Source organism: Esox lucius, chromosome 1 (genome assembly GCF_011004845.1).
Source record: "Esox lucius isolate fEsoLuc1 chromosome 1, fEsoLuc1.pri, whole genome shotgun sequence".
Classification (NCBI taxonomy): Eukaryota; Metazoa; Chordata; class Actinopteri; order Esociformes; family Esocidae; genus Esox; species Esox lucius.
The window spans coordinates 2,741,349-2,758,535 of record NC_047569.1 but is presented as its reverse complement, the minus strand read 5'-3'; the positions used below and the strand labels follow the sequence as shown (position 1 = coordinate 2,758,535).

The 17,187-nt window shown below is 41.4% G+C and overlaps 2 protein-coding genes across 9 annotated transcripts in view; one reads left to right on the top strand and one right to left on the bottom strand.

Annotated features, from left to right (window-relative positions):
- Positions 1-17,187, top strand: part of frya (furry homolog a (Drosophila)) — a 190,521-nt gene that overhangs the window by 87,869 nt on the left and 85,465 nt on the right. The window lies entirely within an intron of this gene.
- On the bottom strand, positions 13,454-17,014 carry LOC114829600. 3 transcript variants are annotated; one of them, XM_029115299.2, is made up of 3 exons: positions 16,232-17,014; positions 14,547-14,650; positions 13,454-14,341 (listed from the first exon to the last, which is right to left on the bottom strand). In XM_029115299.2, the coding sequence occupies exons 1-3, from the start codon at positions 16,950-16,952 to the stop codon at positions 14,330-14,332; spliced, it is 837 nt and encodes a 278-aa protein (XP_028971132.2). In that variant the 5' UTR covers positions 16,953-17,014; the 3' UTR covers positions 13,454-14,329. The 3 variants fall into 3 exon arrangements, with proteins under 3 accessions (XP_028971132.2, XP_028971133.2, XP_028971131.2); XM_029115300.2 differs by having other exon boundaries at positions 13,454-14,338; XM_029115298.2 differs by having other exon boundaries at positions 13,454-14,650.

Sequence of the window (17,187 nt, the reverse complement as noted above, 5' to 3'; positions counted from 1 at the left end):
TATTTGTCCAATGAAATCAGTTACAACAATGTTGACTGGTAATCAGAAGGTAACATTGAATATAACAACTCTCACAACATATTGTAACAAGCTAGCATCATTATTATGCTTCTAGTGGGGCTATACACTTTAAGTTTTGCGTATATACTCCTTAATTCCATACTGATATGTGTCAAAATAGTTTATGGGAGCTATACACAATATCATGTAAGGCTGATGGAACATATCAGAATGTTCAGTTTAAAATGTCAATATAGCCTAATATAATTTATTAACATTTAAGCGACATGAATAAGTTATCAAAAAACCGAGAGGGATTTTTGGAAAAATACAACTTCAGTTTCGCTGATGTCAATATTTCATTTTTTAAATGTCACGGTTATAGTCAATGACGGTATATCGAAACACCCTAAGTTTGTTGTATTTTTCAGTCAACTTGTGGTTGCAAACGCTGTCTTTGCCAATGGAAAAGACAGAACCCTTTTTTTTGCCTTGCCGCATAAGGAGGACTGGCCAAGAAGAGTGAATGTCTCTTACTGAGTGAGTGAGTGCCTTACTGACTGGCAGCCAACCCATTATATAGCAAAATGGTTAGAGACGCGGACTGTCATGTAAAAACAAATTAGGCATTAGGATTTGTTCAGGATAGACTCAAACTTTGCTGGCTACGAGCTTCAGTAGCCACATTATAGTAAGCATTATAGTAAGTAAAACTGCATATGGTTATATTGCGATGGACGAACTGCACCGACAAGGATTCATGACAACTGTCATTGTTTTTCTAAAGAACGAACCATGGAGTGAATGGAGTCATTGTTTTCATTTTAGGTAATGTATAGCTATTAGCTAGCCATCTACAGTAACCTCTTTTTAATTTAACAAGTTAAATGTAGTGTAGTGACCCTGTTATTCCTTTTGTTGGTTTGGATGTCAGCTAATACAAGGAACTAGTCAAAAACCGTGAAGTTTCAACTTTGTTTGACAATGCAGAAGTAAACAGACACCACATCTCTACACATGAATCACATGCAAAAACATTCTCTGTTAGCACAGTGGTTAAAGACGCTATCTGATACATAGGAAACCGCTGATCGAATCAAGTCAGGGCAACAACATTCATCCCTTCTAATCGCAGGCCGGTAAAACTTGCCGTAACCAGTAATCTACCAGTAATTTGTACAAGGGCCAATCCCAGTCAATCCGTTGCCACCAGATTAGAGAAAAATGACCTGGGTGTGACATTTATTTTCCACCAATAATAGCATTGCAACGTTGAAATGAGAAAGGCAAACAATTCTGCTAATGCCCATGTTTGCATTTGATTGGACAAAACAAAAACACTTAAAAGCTCCCTTTCCAAAATCCTCCTATTCAATTATGGTAGTTATGTAAGAATTTTGTCACAAAGATAATTTCCTTTCGTCATGTTTTGGTCAACGAAAATGAAAAATATTCTTTGTTTAGTTATTCTTTTTCCCGGATCTATTTATTGTCTTGTCGACTGCAATTGAAAAATAGGTGTTTAAAGAATATTTTCATCACTATTTTTGTTGACAAAATCAACACTTGTTTAATAGGATTACAAGAGTAAGAAGACTGCAAACAAAAGCACAGTCTGCAAGCATTGTGTGATAGAAACTGAGAACCAAAATCGGAGGTTTTCATGTTATTATTATTTAATATTACATTGGCAGTTATGAGTTTATATTAATTTCTATTATGGTTTAATTTAGTATGCTGTGACCTACAGTGAAGAGAACAAGTATTTGATACACTGCCGATATTGCAGGTTTTCCTATTTACAAGCATGTAGAGGTATGTAATTTTTATCATAGGTACACTTCAACTGTGAGACAGAATCTAAAAAAAAAAATCCATATTTTTAAATAATTAATTTGCATTTTATTGCATGACATAAGTATTTCATCAAATACAAACCATTAAGCATTCTGGCTCTCACAGACCTGTTAGTTTTTCTTTAAGAAGCCCTCCTGTTACCTATATAAAAGACACCTATTCACACACTCAAACAGATTCCAACCTCTCCACAATGGCCAAGACCAGAGAACTGTGTAAGGACATCAGGGATAAAATTGTAGACCTGCACAAGGCTGGGATGGGCTACAGGACAATAGGCAAGCAGCTTGGTGAGAAGGCAACAACTGTTGGCGCAATTATTAGAAAATGGAAGAAGTTCAAGATGACGTCAGTCTCCCTCGGTCTGGGGCTCCATGCAAGATCTCACCTCGTGGGGCATCAATGATCATGAGGAAGGTGAGGGATCAGCCCAGAACTACACGGCAGGACCTGGTCAATGACCAGAAGAGAGCTGGGATCTCAATGAAAACCATTAGAAACACACTACTCATGGATTAAAATCCTGCAGCGCACGCAAGGTCCCCCAGCTCAAGCATGTCCATGCCCGTCTGATGTTTACCAATGACCATCTGGAAGATCCAGAGGAGGAATGGGAGAAGGTCATGTGGTCTGATGAGACAAAAATAGAGCTTTTTTGGTCTAGACTCCACTTATTCCTCCACACGTGTTTGGAGGAAGAAGAAGGATGAGTACAACCCCAAGAACACCATCCCAACCGTGAAGCATGGAGATGGAAACATCATTCTTTGGGGATGCTTTTCTGAAAAGGGGACAGGACGACTGCACCGTATTGAGGGGAGGATGGATGGGGCCATGTATCGCGAGATCTTGGCCAACAACCTCCTTCCCTCAGTAAGAGCATTGAAGATGGGTCTTCCAGCATGACAACGACCCGAAACACACAGCCAGGGCAACTAAGGAGTGTAAGATGCTCCGTAAGAAGCATCTCAAGGTCCTAGAGTGGCCTAACCAGTCTCCAGACCTGAACCCAATAGAAAATCTTTGGAGGGAGCTGAAAGTCCGTATTGCCCAGCGACAGCCCCGAAACCTGAAGGATCTAGAGAAGGTCTGTATGGAGGAGTTGGCCAAAATCCCCACAGCAGTGTGAGCAAACCTGGTCAAGAACTACAGGAAACGTATGATCTCTGTAATTGCAAACAAAGGTTTCTGTACCAAATATTAAGTTATGCTTTTCTGATGTATCAATTACTTATGTTATGCAATAAAATGCAAATTAATTACTTAAAAATCATAGTGATTATCTGGATTTTTGTTTTAGACTCCGTCAATCACAGTTGAAGAGTACCTATGATATAAATTACAGATTTCTACATGCTTTGTAAGTGGGAAAACTTGTAAAATATGCACTGTATCAAATACTTGTTCTCCCCACTGTATATTGGTGAGTCCTGATTTCAATGAAGTGTCAATGAAAAATTTCAAAGAAACTCTGACATATCTGTGTGTTGTCATGTCCTGTGTGAACTGGGATTTCTGTGTGATTCCCAAAAGTATACAGAGATATTGATTTGCAGGAGATACTTGGGGATCCCCGACAACATAATTTCTACAACACAGGTTTTCGTTTTGAAGGCATGGTATACCAATTGGGTGAATCTGTCCTTGTGAGAGTCAGTTAACAGGCCTGGTATGCGTGGTATGACTGTGTTTTTTTGTGTGATGTCTTTTTGTTCTTGTAATTCTTGTTTTGGTGATTATTTTGTTGATTTTTGTTTGGTTGATCTGTACTCCATATGGAACTATAACCCTCGTAAAAAAAATAAAAAGAGGGAGATTTGCAGCGATATCGATATAAAAAACAGGATAACTAACTGTAAGAAGTTGAGAAAGGATGGAATAAATAAATGTGTTGCCTATTGTGCAAAGGCCCAAATAAGATTATATAATGCATAATATGTGGGGATTTGCTACAGTTAAGGATGGCTAATGTTTGCATTTGTATATAACGCTCGAAACGGGCTGATGGACTTGGGCCTAGAGTTCTAAAATCCTTAAACAGTGTTGTTTTATGGTAGAGGGGATGGAATAGGAAGAAAGTCTGCGGATGGAAAAATCATTTTGAACAACGAAGGCCGAAAGGGTGCAAGCCGAAATGACGCTTTTATCAAAGCCTGTGTCATGAAATCTTGTGCAAAAACCAGTGCAAATACCATAGGACAAATGTACACCAAACCGTACACAATAGTAAGCATGTTTTCCTAAAAGTCCAACATTACAAACTGGGGCATAATTAATCTGGAACAGTAGTAGAGCCATTTCCAACCCCATTTTATGCTTCCAGCTGATTTCTCAAAGTTAGAATTTGGGGTACCAGCTCACTTCTACCCAGTTTGAGCATTACTTGCTGAATTAAGTTGAAAGTGTTATTCATGCACTTGGTGTAGTCCAGGGGCAGGGCATAGATCAGTCCAAAAAGGACACAGAAGGCCTGAGGCAGGTTGGCCAGTTCATCCATTACCACAGACCCTTCCAAGATGATCCCTACTCTGGATGGGTTGAGCTGGGTATGTTCTTGACCAAGGCAGAGAATTCCCACTGGAGTTTCACTGTACGAGTCCTTGTCAGTTACATCCTAACAGTGAAAGAAACATTTTGACAGGGAGAGGACATAAACATGCCAGTTAGACAATGGTGTTTTGTCCACCAAAAATAACCTGTGACTGTTTATAATGAAAAGCATTGAACAATATAAACCACACTGAAAGTAATTTATATTAAAAGGATGATACCAGTCATGAATTTTTACCAAATGCCGTATTCGGATCTGTACACGTTGCAACACTTTGCCCCAAATATGGAGTTTATCCACTTTCAGTTGTGCCAAATTTATATTTTTTCCTTTCACCTTAATTGCTTTTTTTTTTTTTTTTTTACCAGTTGAAAGTAACATACACAATAAGTTAGTTGATGACTGGAGCAACCAGAATCTAACAAGTGCAATCAGAACTCCCCATTTGAGTTAAAGACCCAAAAACATTTTCACAAGTTCCAACTGGTGACAGTAAAGTCAAAAAACTAATTGGGCAAATGTATAAGGATTCATACAACCTTAGTTATTGGGAGCAATTTTCTACTTCTCTTCAATAGGACTGGGACTGAAAGTGGGTAAACTATCTTTGTTCTGCCATAAAATAGAGACTTAATGGAGACACTGATGCTGATCAAATAATTTTGAAAATGAATGGCAGTGTTTATTAACAGCAAAGAATTTGACAAAGGAGCATGCACCTGCAACATTTACAAAAAATAATAATTAACTTATTATAGTAATACGTACCTGGCTTTCTGTCAAAAGAGCTGGCCATCGATGTAACATCTGGCTGATGGCTTGTTTTTGAACAACTTATTTTCTCCGAAGAGCGTGGAGGTTCAAATCGGGCGGTGTCACCAAGACGCTACAGGTGAAAAATGTCCAGTTGAACTGGTTACAACAAAGGTTTTACACTGCTCACAAAAGCCCCTCCAGTGAGAAAGGTAAGTTAGTAAAGTTACAACGTGGTTGCGCTCCCTTTCCCCCTCATGAATGCGCGTGCCTCTCGTCTGTGGCGCCTCTTAATCTGCCGAGAGGCGGTTCAAAGCGGGGCAGCGTCTGCCTAAACACTTCAGGTAAAAAAGGCCCCTTGAACAGGTTAAATGATTGTTTTCCAAGTTCACAAACAGCGCGTTACGCACAAAAAGCCCCTCCAGTGAGAAAAGTAGCTAGCTAGCTAAGTAGCTACGTTAGCTAACGGGTGGCAATGTTAATGTCCGTGCTTCACTTCTCACAAACAGAGCCCCAAGTGAAAAAAAACTTTCAAACTGTAACGTTAGCTAGCAGGTGAATATGGCTGCCGACCTAGTTAAAATTAGCGTCCCACTACTCATCAACATCCCCCACTACATATCCACACACAAACACGGAAACATGAAGTTGACTGACTCCTCAGTAGCATATTTTTATATGTTTAATTATTAACATCTTTATTTTCACATTCTCTCTTTTTGCATATGTAATTTGTTTTCCTTAATCAATTTAATCAATCAAATGTATTTATAAAGCCCTTTTTACGACAGCAGTTGTCACAAAGTGCTTTACAGAGACACCCGGCCTTAAACCCCAAGGAGCAAACAACAGTAGTGTTGAATTTCAGTGGCTAGGAAAAACTCCCTAAGAAGGTCGAATTTTAGGAAGAAACCTAGAGAGGACCCAGGCTCAGAGGGGTGACCAGTCCTCTTCTGGCTGTGCCGGGTGAGATATTAAGAGTCCAATTGGAATATTAAATACATTTCTCTGGGCTAAATCCAGAGTCTATTTGATTTTAGACTAGGTCAGAAGTATGACCAGGTGGACAAGGACAGGGACATCAACGGGCCCCCCAAACCATGTAATCTGCAGGTGTGGACCAGGACCTCATCTCCTCCTAAAATTTTAAACGGGAGGAGACTGAGAAAAGTTAGTAGTACATCCCTCATATCCCCCAGCACAATAATATAGCAGCGTAACACCTTGGAACTGAGACAGGGGGGTCCGGTGACACTGTGGCCCTACCCGGGGGAGGCCCCGGACAGGGCCCAACAGGCAGGAAATCAATCCACCCACATTGCCAGGCATCAACCAAAGGGACACCCACCAACCGCAACCCCCCTGAATGAGGGCCGAGTATTGCTAGCAGCATACAGCCCAATTGCACAAGTGCGCAACAGAGAGTCAACAACAAGCCAGTGACTCTTCCCCCGAAAGGCATTGGAGGGAGGGCATCCCAGTGGCGACGAGAGCCCACCTGGCTTAACAGATTGTGTATCAATTAAGTAACTTAAGATTTGATAAAAAGGTGCAGGTCTTTTAAAATAACTATTTACAGTCAATATACCATTTAAAACATCAGCTTTTTGCTCATTTTAGAAAACTCTTACAAATAATTATTCTCACATCTGTTAATATATACAACAACAGATTTTTGGCCATTGTAATTTTATTTTTACATTCTTATGTAGACATATATTTAGAGTCTTTATTTTTTTCAGTCTTTATTTATTTTGATTATTTTTTTGTAAAACATTTTTATATTAAATATTTTTTATCACACAACAGATCTGGTATCAATTAAATAACTTTAGATTTGAGGAAAACAGGGCAGGTCTTGAAAAAGATCTATTACAGCATTAGCTTTCTACTAATTTTAGAGAATTCTGTTACAAACTCATCCATGTTGAGTTCATGTGTTATTGCTTTTTCATGAGCTAAAAGCACACATTTTTTTTCCTCTCATGAAGGATTGGTGTCAAAACTCTTGCCAGAGTAGAGAATGAGCTCTCACATGAAGCAGTAGAGACACCCATGACCATAGCAGATACATACAATTTATGAAGACCTGCAAATGCATCTTTGTATTCCTGCAAGAGTTTGCAAACAGCAGAACATTCAGCATTAGATGGAAGTTTTTTGGACAGCATTGGTCTGGCAACAATAATTTCATTCTGGAGTTCATTTTTTGCAACCCCTGCAAGACTACAGAGATGCTCGAGCAACTGGATGTCAAGAAATGTGTTGGATTTTGGCATTAAACCTGAGAGGGCTTGCATCATCAATTCTTTGTAGAAAACCTGTTTTCTATCTCTGATACAGCTGTATCTAGTATGTTCAACACCTGTCGTCTTAGAGCTTCAGAGGCACATTCAGACCCTGACTGCCCTTCTTGTCGCCATAGGACGGATTCACAGTCCTTAGCCGTTTTGGTGAGGGCTCAACAGTAGACAAGTACTGCTGAAATTCACTGTCATTTTCTCTGAGATTTTTCAGTGCATCAAGACATCCCTGCACAACTTCAGCTGCACTGCACAAATCAACATGCTGAGACTGTAACATGGCATTTGCTGGTTTTAAAATGCTGAGAAGATGTATCAGAATTTTGCCACTTTAAAAAAAAATGCGTCGCTTCAGCTGAGAGAGAAGCCCGGAGGCTTCTTTTGGAAGGTCAACTGATGCATTGTCATCATTGGAAACCTTAAAAAGAATGTCAAGAATGACTTCCTCATTATCCACAACACATTTTGTGACTTCATAATGACTTGTCCAGCGGATTTCAAACAGTCTCTTGAGATACGGGCAACTGTATCTCTGAGAGACAAAATTATGCCTGAAAAAATAGTTCAGGGAGCCTGACAAGTCAAAGAATCTTTTGGCACAAGGTTCACTTTGAATTGCATGCATGACAGTGAGGTGAAGCTGGTGGTTATAGCAGTGGATGTAGGGGATATGCCTGCCCAACCTTTGTTGTAATAAAGCCTGAACCCCACTCATCACTGATGCTCCATCATAACACTGGCTCATTATATTATCAGCACTGTGTCCTGTTTCAGACAAGTGTTGTAATATTTCAGTAGTGATATAATCAGCATCCAGCTGCTGGAGTTCTAACAAGCCAATGAAATGTTCCTCTGGCACACCATTGCATACAAAATGAATAATAACAGACAGATTTTCAGTGTTGCACCGATCTCTTGTACCATCACTTTTTAAACAGAATGCAGCTGAATCAGCAGTGTCATATTTCTTTATTTTTTTATTTTTTTTAACCATGGATGCCAATATTTCAATCACTTAATTCTGGATGGTTTTGGAAGTGTACTTTGCATTTTGTGGGATACCTGATGTAATGTCAGCCAAGTATTTATCTTTTTCCAACGTGTATTTAAACAACTTGGCAAAAAGCCCTGTAGCTATGCAGTCTTCCTCACTGTCACATGTTTCACAATCCCTGCGTAGTGGAAGCTCATTGACTGCTAAAAACTTAACAACACCTGCCATGCTTTTTATGTAATAGCGATTCTTTTCTATCTGTTGGGGGCTGAGCAAGTATGCAAAACTCTGTCCATGAGGTCGAGGCTTGTAAATGAGCTTGGCTGCACGCATGTTTTTGAAGACCACGGTCCCGTTCTAATGCTGCTTTCCAGTTTCGAAAACCTGTCGAAACGAATGTGTCATTTTCAGAGAAAGCAACACTGAACACTCGACACGGAAAACAAAAGCATGCATCGCGCTCTACAGAATATTCAAGCCACGACCATGACTGATAACAAGCTGCCGAAAAGCATCTCTCTCTCCCTCCAAAAAGATTTTGGGGGTATGATTTCAGAACCGTCTGGTAAGGATTTGCCCTGTTTAAATCATTTGGGACAGAACTGCTGCATCTTTGAATGGGTGTAATTGAGCTTTTGACACCATCGGAAGCTGCTGATGAACTCGACTCATTTATTTGTCCGACCTCATTGCCGAAAATGGATGAGGAGGTGGTAGCTGTGTCCTCCAGCTGAGCTACAGTTGTTTTCTTTTGTCCTTTCGGAACAAGAAATCGGTACATGTTGTGTTTTTTTAGGCTACTAGAGTGTGTGGTAATCAAGTTCACTAATAGTTATAATAAAGTTCATTGGCTGTGACTGTCGTTATTGCTTCATAATGCAGCACGTCTGTTTACCTCAAAAGTAGCGAAGTGAATGAGCTAAATCTGTCTCGGAGGGAAAAAAAGAGGGGGTTGGGCAGAAAATAACGTATCTGGAGCTTGTGACGGTAATTTTATCAATAACTCTTTTAGAAGGAAGTACAGAGACGAAATACTCTTGGCACAAATTAACAGTTCATTTATTAAATCATTTGCAAATGAGAGAGACGCGTCAACCGCTTACACACACATAATCGTATGAGGAGTCTCTGACTCAAAACATCATTTCAACAGTATTTATTATATAGAAAAAGGGGTGTGGTAAGATGCTGTCCTATGTCAATAAAACACCTTTGTTCTATCACACAAGTCAAATGCTATCTTCCCCCACCTTATCCTTCCTACGCCCTGTTGTGTATCTTCTCCTATCCTGTCCTAAAACCCATTGATCTGCATCTCCCCCATCCTGCTGGAGCTTCATGTTTACCTCAACACCTCATACTTCCTTTCCCACAGCACAACCAACATTCCTTTTCTCATCTAAACAGTTGCTCAGTCGTTTAATCAGTTAGAATACATCAGGCTTCAGAAACTTCCCCAACAATCCATCCACTTGATACCATGTCAAACCTTGGTATCAATCCTTAAACAGTTCACTCATTAGGATGTAGAATGCAACAAACCAGTACTCTTTAACAACATGACCCAGTCAATATTATTACCCTTAATGATTATAGAACGGAACAAATCTGAAATGTCTGGATCCTCCTTTACATTCTTCTAAATCATTACCAAGATCACACATTGTCATTATTCAGAATTATAACATAGTACAGCAAAACCTTTATGTTAAAATCATCATAAACACCTATCACTGAATGTGTTGTACCCTTAAAAAGGGAAAAAAGTAGCGGGAAGGTTTAAGAAACACACAAGACGCTGCTCTCGCCTTCACTCGTCTGTATTGAATCAGTTGAACAATGTATACAATAAACCATACACTTCTTGCACTTGTACACATTCTAAGGCTTTCTAATTTCTTTTTAACTAAATTACCATATAAAATGTGAATTGTTTTAAACAAAGTTATCAAAATACATTTTAATACTCCTTTTTAAATGGGTTCTCAAGTAACATTAAATGAATTATACTTTTAACAATATTCAGCAGTATTCAGTATCTCAGCATCACAATAAATCACCCTTATAGTGATAATTACACAATAACCTTTACAGCAAAAACGTGTGTACACACTGTAAACACTCATATGTGTCGAGACTCGGACACGACGGAGCCACGAGATACTTAGCAGCTAGCATAAAATTACACACCTACGCGGTTATCACAAAACTCTTTAAACAATGCAAAAACTGTCTTATTTACTCATATAAAACCACAATATCATAACGATTTATATTATAAACATGTTTTAATATCTACATTGCTTTGTGAGTGGTAACTACCTTAAAAAGGGAAAAAAGTAGCGGGAAGGTTTAAGAAACACACAAGACGCTGCTCTCGCCTTCACTCGTCTGTATTGAATGAGGAAGAAAAGCGCGCGCCTGCGATCCCCCTACAGAAGCCCCAAGGCATTACTAATACATTGACGAATAATCAATCTATACACGGATCAGCATTATCTGAATTCTGCTTCTCAATAATACGGTTTTTAACAGTGACGAACTTAATGTGTATTCTAATATAACCATTAATATAACAGACTATTGTAAATTAAATGAGTTAGAACCACTTGTCACATACTCCCCCTCAAAATAGATGTTGTCCCCAACATCCGAATGTAACCTATGACCTTAAGCGCAAAGAAAGGGGTTAAGTCATACACTATTAATCAACACACAAGGCACGGTTATTTCAGATCAACACTTCTGCTACAACGTATCTTATATAGTGCACTATCACAGACTGGAACTCTTTCCATATATTCTTTCAAGCACAGGTAAGTACCCAATATCTTTTAATGTCTTTGTTCCCTCTTTTGGTCTATGTTTTGTGTCCACTTAGACACGTTAGTACCTAACAGTTCTGTTCATGTTCAAGTCAATTACACTCTCCTTTAACAAAGGTCCATGAATGTGGTGTGATTCACTGCAACAGCGTCGCATGAATGTATATGTAGAGTGTAACCACAGTCCATTTGAATGTGCATTGTCTCTGCATTTGCTCAGTTCAATTTCTATCTTTCATGCGCGTAGTGCCGGAAGTATTGGAAGTGGTGTGGCTGCGCAACGTATGTCCACGGAACCATCCAGTGTTGTTGTTGTGATGTCCTAATGTTGTGGCAAGTTGGTGAGCCAAGCCTATCATATGTGAAAACTTTAGGCTGTCTGTGCCGTCGTCTGGGCCGCTGGAGCGCCTCACCACTTGGGTCACTTGAAACAAGCAAGGGGACAGCTTCCTCCAAAGACATACTCTCGACAAAACTGTCCTCTCTCTCCAGTGAGGTTTCCATTTGGTTCGTCGTTCCTTGTTCTCTCTCTGGCTCAGATGGCATGTTTTCCTCAGTCTGTGTGCATTCGGGCTCCGGAGGTGTACTACACACAGGGTTCATTGTTTCAGGTGAGCGAAACTCAGATTGCTGCTGGAATGAGACTGGATAATACTCATCCCCATCGTCCTCTTCTTCCGACTGCTCTGCTTCCTCGGTTTGCTCCACATTTCTCTTCCTTGCTCGTGGCTGCACTGTCGTTTCGAGTGGCAGGTGGTCACATGGGAGGAGAAGGTTACGATGTAAAATCCTTGATCTCCCTTTTCCTTTCTCAGGTCTGAGTTCATAAACAGGAACGTCTGGACTCACTTGGCGCACAACTGTGTGGATAGTATCCTCCCAATGGTTCCTCAATTTTCCTGGACCCCCACGAGGTGTCATGTTCCTGACTAAAACACGATCTCCAGGCTGTAACACAGAGCTTTTAGCTTTACAGTCATAATATCTCTTACTTCTGATCGTAGCTTTGTGAGCATTCTCTCTTGTGATCTCGTAGGCTTCTTCCATGCCTTGCTTCCACTTTTCCATGTAATGGTGGTGATTACAGTTTCCTTGTTCTGAAGTCAAACTAAATAACATGTCAACTGGCAACCGTGGGGAGCGTCCGTACAGTAAGTAGAAGGGGGAAAATCCAGTCACTTCGCTGCGGGTACAATTGTATGCGTAGGTCAACTTGTTCAGTGAGTCTTTCCAGTTACTCTTTTGTCTCTCCGTAAGGGTCTTTAACATCTGAAGTAATGTTCGGTTAAACCGCTCTACCTGTCCATTCCCTTGGGGGTGGTAGGGAGTAGTTCTTGTCCCAGCAACTCCACAGTACATTTTCAGTTGTGTGAACAGTTGGTTTTCAAATTCACCACCTTGATCATGGTGTATTCTTGTGGGGAAGCCAAATCTCAGTGCATAGTCATTAAATATTTTGTCTGCTGCTGTTTTTCCTGATTTTGAAGTTGTGGCGTATGCCTGGGCAAAACGTGTAAAGTGATCAATGATTACAAGAATATATTCATAGCCACCTTTACATTTCTCAAGATGCAAGAAATCCACAGAGACAAGTTCAAACGGTTGAGTGGTGACAATGCTTCTCATCGGGGCTCTCGTCTCACGGCTTGGTTTCTTGTGTTTGAGACATGCACACTTCCGTGTGACATAATCCTCTATCTCTCGTTGCATATAGGGCCAGTAAAACCGGTCTCGTATCAGTGACGTAGTCCTGTCTACGCCTTGGTGGCCCATTTCGTCGTGAAGTTCCTTTAACACAGTGCTTTTGTATTTCTCTGGAAGCACTAGTTGTTTTCTGTTTGTCGTTTTCCTGTACAATACACCGTTTTCATTCATGTCCAGTTTGTCCCACTCTCTAAGAAGGCATGTGATCTGTGGGCTGAGCTGTCTTAGTTCGTGACCTGATGGTTTATCTCCTGTCAGTTTGAACTGAACCACAGGTCCAACAGCGGGGTCATTCCTCTGGTCATTTTTAACTTGTCCTGCTGTTAGTGGACTGAGTATTGTCTCTGTAGCTAGTGTTTCACATTCAGCTGAGATGCCCATGGACCAAGATACGCTGGACTCGTCCTGACTTTCCACTGCTTGGGACGCTGCTCCAATCACATCATATGACATTTCCTCTGAACACTCTTTCATAAACGTCTCTTCATCCAAAGGCATTCTGGACAAACTGTCTGCATCAATATTTTCTTTACCAGGGCGGTATTTTATTGTGAAATGGAAATCGGCCAGCTCCGCTACCCAGCGACAACCTGTCGCATTCAGTTTAGCAGTGGACAGCACATAGGTGAGTGGATTATTGTCACTGTAGACGGTGAAGAATGGTGCATAGTATAAGTAGTCACGAAATTTCTCTGTGATCGCCCACTTTAGGGCTAGAAACTCTAACTTGCCTGAGTGCAAATGATAATTCTTCTCTGCTGCAGTCAAAGTACGCGAGCCATAAGCAATCACACGTAGCTTTCCATTCTGTCTTTGATATAATACCGCCCCTAACCCCTGATTGGAAGCATCAGTATGGAGGGTGAATGGCTGGGAAAATTCTGGGAAACCCAGAACAGGTGGCTGAATGAGGCAGTCTATCAACCGTTCCAATATGATCTGATGCACATTAGCCCACTCAATGGGTGTGTTGGACGGAACTCCTCTACTGTTTCGTTTTGTTTGCCACTTTCTCTTTTTATCTTTCAGGGTCTCAGTCTCGACAGGTGCTTTGAGCAAATCATACAAGGGGCTGGCAATACGTGAAAAATCCTTGATATACTGCCGGTAATAACTCAACAGTCCTAAAATGGCTCTCAACTCGCCAACAGTACCTGGTTGCTTGTCTTTCAGGGCTCTTACCGCAACAGTATCAGCAGGGTCCATTCTGTTTCCCTCAGCAGACACAATTCTCCCAAGGTATCGCACTTCTGTCTTAAACAGGTCACATTTCCTGGGTTTCAGTTTTATCCCATGCTCTCTCAAGCGTTGCAACACCTTTCTGACGTCACTGACATGATCCTCAAACGTTCTGCTAAACACAAGAACATCATCGAGATATGGCACACATATTTCATCTCTTAAGCCTTCTAAGCATTGTTCCATGCAACGTTGGAATACGGCAGGAGCATTCATGAGTCCAAACGGGATCCGAACCCACTCATATAGGCCCCATGGGGTAACAAAAGCTGTCAAATGTCTACTTCCCTTTGCCATGAATCCCTGGTGGTACGCCTTACCCTGATCCAGCAGTGAAAAGAGGGTGTTCCCTCCCAGGGTGTCCATAATGTCCTGTACTCTGGGGATGGGGTGGCGATCTGGATGGGTTTTCTTGTTGAGCTCCCTGTAGTCAATGCATAAGCGCATGGTACCGTCTTTTTTTCTGACACAAACAACTGGAGAGGAGTAGGAAGAGGTCGACTTTTCAACCCACCCTTGTGCTATCAAGTCCTGTAAATAGTCTTTCATCTCTCTATATAAAGGTTTTGGAACAGAGAGGTAAGTTTTTGACACTGGCTCACCGTCTTTTAGTGAAATGTCCATTTGCAGATTCTCTGCACAACCTATGTCATTATCAGACCTGGAGAATGACTCTGACTCTTCTCTTAACATCCGACCAACTGTCTGCCTCTGGTGTTCATTAAGGTGAGTCAAATCAACAGGAGGTTCCCATTGTTCTTGGCTAGGGGTGTTTTCACTAGAAATCTGAGCCTGGACATGGTGAATAGATGCAGTTGGTAGGTTATCTGTTTTAAATATGTTAGCAGGGTACACTGATCTGGCTGACTGTACAGTTCCAATGACTGTTCTTCCTGACAGCATAATGTCATGACTTGTAGGGTTTTGCACAGTGACTATAATTTTTGGGGTCATCCCTGCCTTCACTGACACAAGAGTGTCACAAAATTCTAGTCCTTCAGGCCAACGTGGGTTATCATCAGGTTCAAAGATAAGAGTCTTATCCTCTCTGAAAAGTGGGACCTGTACTCGACACTCAATTTGGATGGAGGTATGCTTAGGCACACTAACTCTCTCATTTGCTGTCTTCACGTTATAGTCACATGTCTGTCCTACACGCACTGCATTAATAAGGGTCTTTGCTTTGTTTTTCCTGAGGTGAGGAAAAGCCATTCTTACTGCCTTCACAAGGTTGTCTTTATCCACATACTTTGTTTGATCTTGCAGGCTATCTAGGACAAGACGCTCGATGACATTAAAGCCAATAATGGGACATTGTTGTTGTTTGCCCTTTAACACTAGCATGGGTATTAGCAGCTCATCATCACCAGCAGTAAGTTTAAAGGACACTTCGAGCCATCCGACATACGGCATCTCTGTTCCATTGGCTGCTTCGATTTGCAAAGGGTCAAAAGGGTCAACTAGTTCTGATACGTCTCTGAGAGGAACATCAGGTAAATGGCTTTTTTTCCATACCTCATCTATAGCACAAACTTGTGAACCTGTATCCCAAAGTGCCTGGGTTTTCTGTTTGTGCAGGAAACACCAAATGACACACTTCTTCCCCACTAACTCACTTACAGTAGGTGTTTTCTCTGAAGCCCCCTTTTTCTTGTACTTGACTCTATCTCGTGACTGAGTTGTCTGCTTCTTGATACCTGAACATACATATGGCTTACAAAATCTTTTGTGTGTTTGCCAATGGTTTACCTGACACTCCTTTGAGCAGTATAGAGTGGTATTACAAACTGAACAACATTTTAGTTCCTCTCTTCCTTTCTCCTCTTTACAGCCTGCACAGAATTGGGACTTATCAATACCGCTGGTTGCTCCATGTCCCGTGGGGGCAACCCCTCTTAGTTTAAAGGGATTCTCCGAGCGGGCTCTACAGGTCTCTGTGCTTTGCAACCTGCTCTGAAGTGTTCACTGCTTCCACACCTAAAGCAATGCTGACAGTACTCCTCACCTGCTTGAGTACATGAGGGACATTTTGGCTGAGGGCGTCGCGCTGGGTAAAACCTCTGCGGTGCAAACCTCTGCTGGAACTGGGCCGTCTCTCTCATCCGTCCAGGCCCGAATGTTGGTCGATACTCCTGCACTGCTGCTGGTGACTGCTGGTGGAAATATGGCATTTCATTTGACTCAGTCTGATAAGGTGAGGATTGGGGGGGTGAGAATACTGGGTAAGGAGAGGGCACAGTTGCTGGTTCTCTGCTTGGTGGAAGGTACTGTGGCAGTGCAGGGGCGGGTCTTTGGATTGTTTCCCTGATTTGACAGATCTCAGCTTTCAAGTCTTTCAATAGCACTATGTCAGAGCGCATTTCTTTTATTTCAGCGAGCAGATCAGGGGGAAGTGAAGCTGGGCTTTGTGAGGCGGCACTTTTCTTTTCCACCAGAGCTTCACTTGACTGGACTGTATTCACATTAGTTACACGTGATGGGGCAGAGTGTTTCTTTTTGTCCTGTCTCTCTTTTTCATTGGCATGTGAAATGTTCAGTTTCTCCAACAGCAGCTCATCTGAGGTATCTGTCTGGAGGAGGTAGGGCTGCAGGTCACCTTTAATATTGTCACTCTGAAGGCCAGTTAGAACTGTATGCATAAACAGACTCTGAACTAGTACCGGGTCATATTTTAGACTTGAATCAGCTTCCTGAGAAGCAAACAGGATTTTTTGTCTTAAGTCCATTGCCCTAAGCAAGAAGTTTTGAGGGGTCTCTTTACTGCTTTGAACCTCAGAAGTGAGCTGTTTATATAACTCTGTGGCACCTCTCTCCTGGTAGTGACACCTGAGGATCCTACGAAGGGCAGGCAGTGATAGTTTATCTTTCCCTTCAAGGTAACTTCGTAACTGCAGGCCTGGTGTGATAGCACGGATTACAGCATCAATAATCTCTGACTCTGGGTAGCCTTTGCTGAGCCCA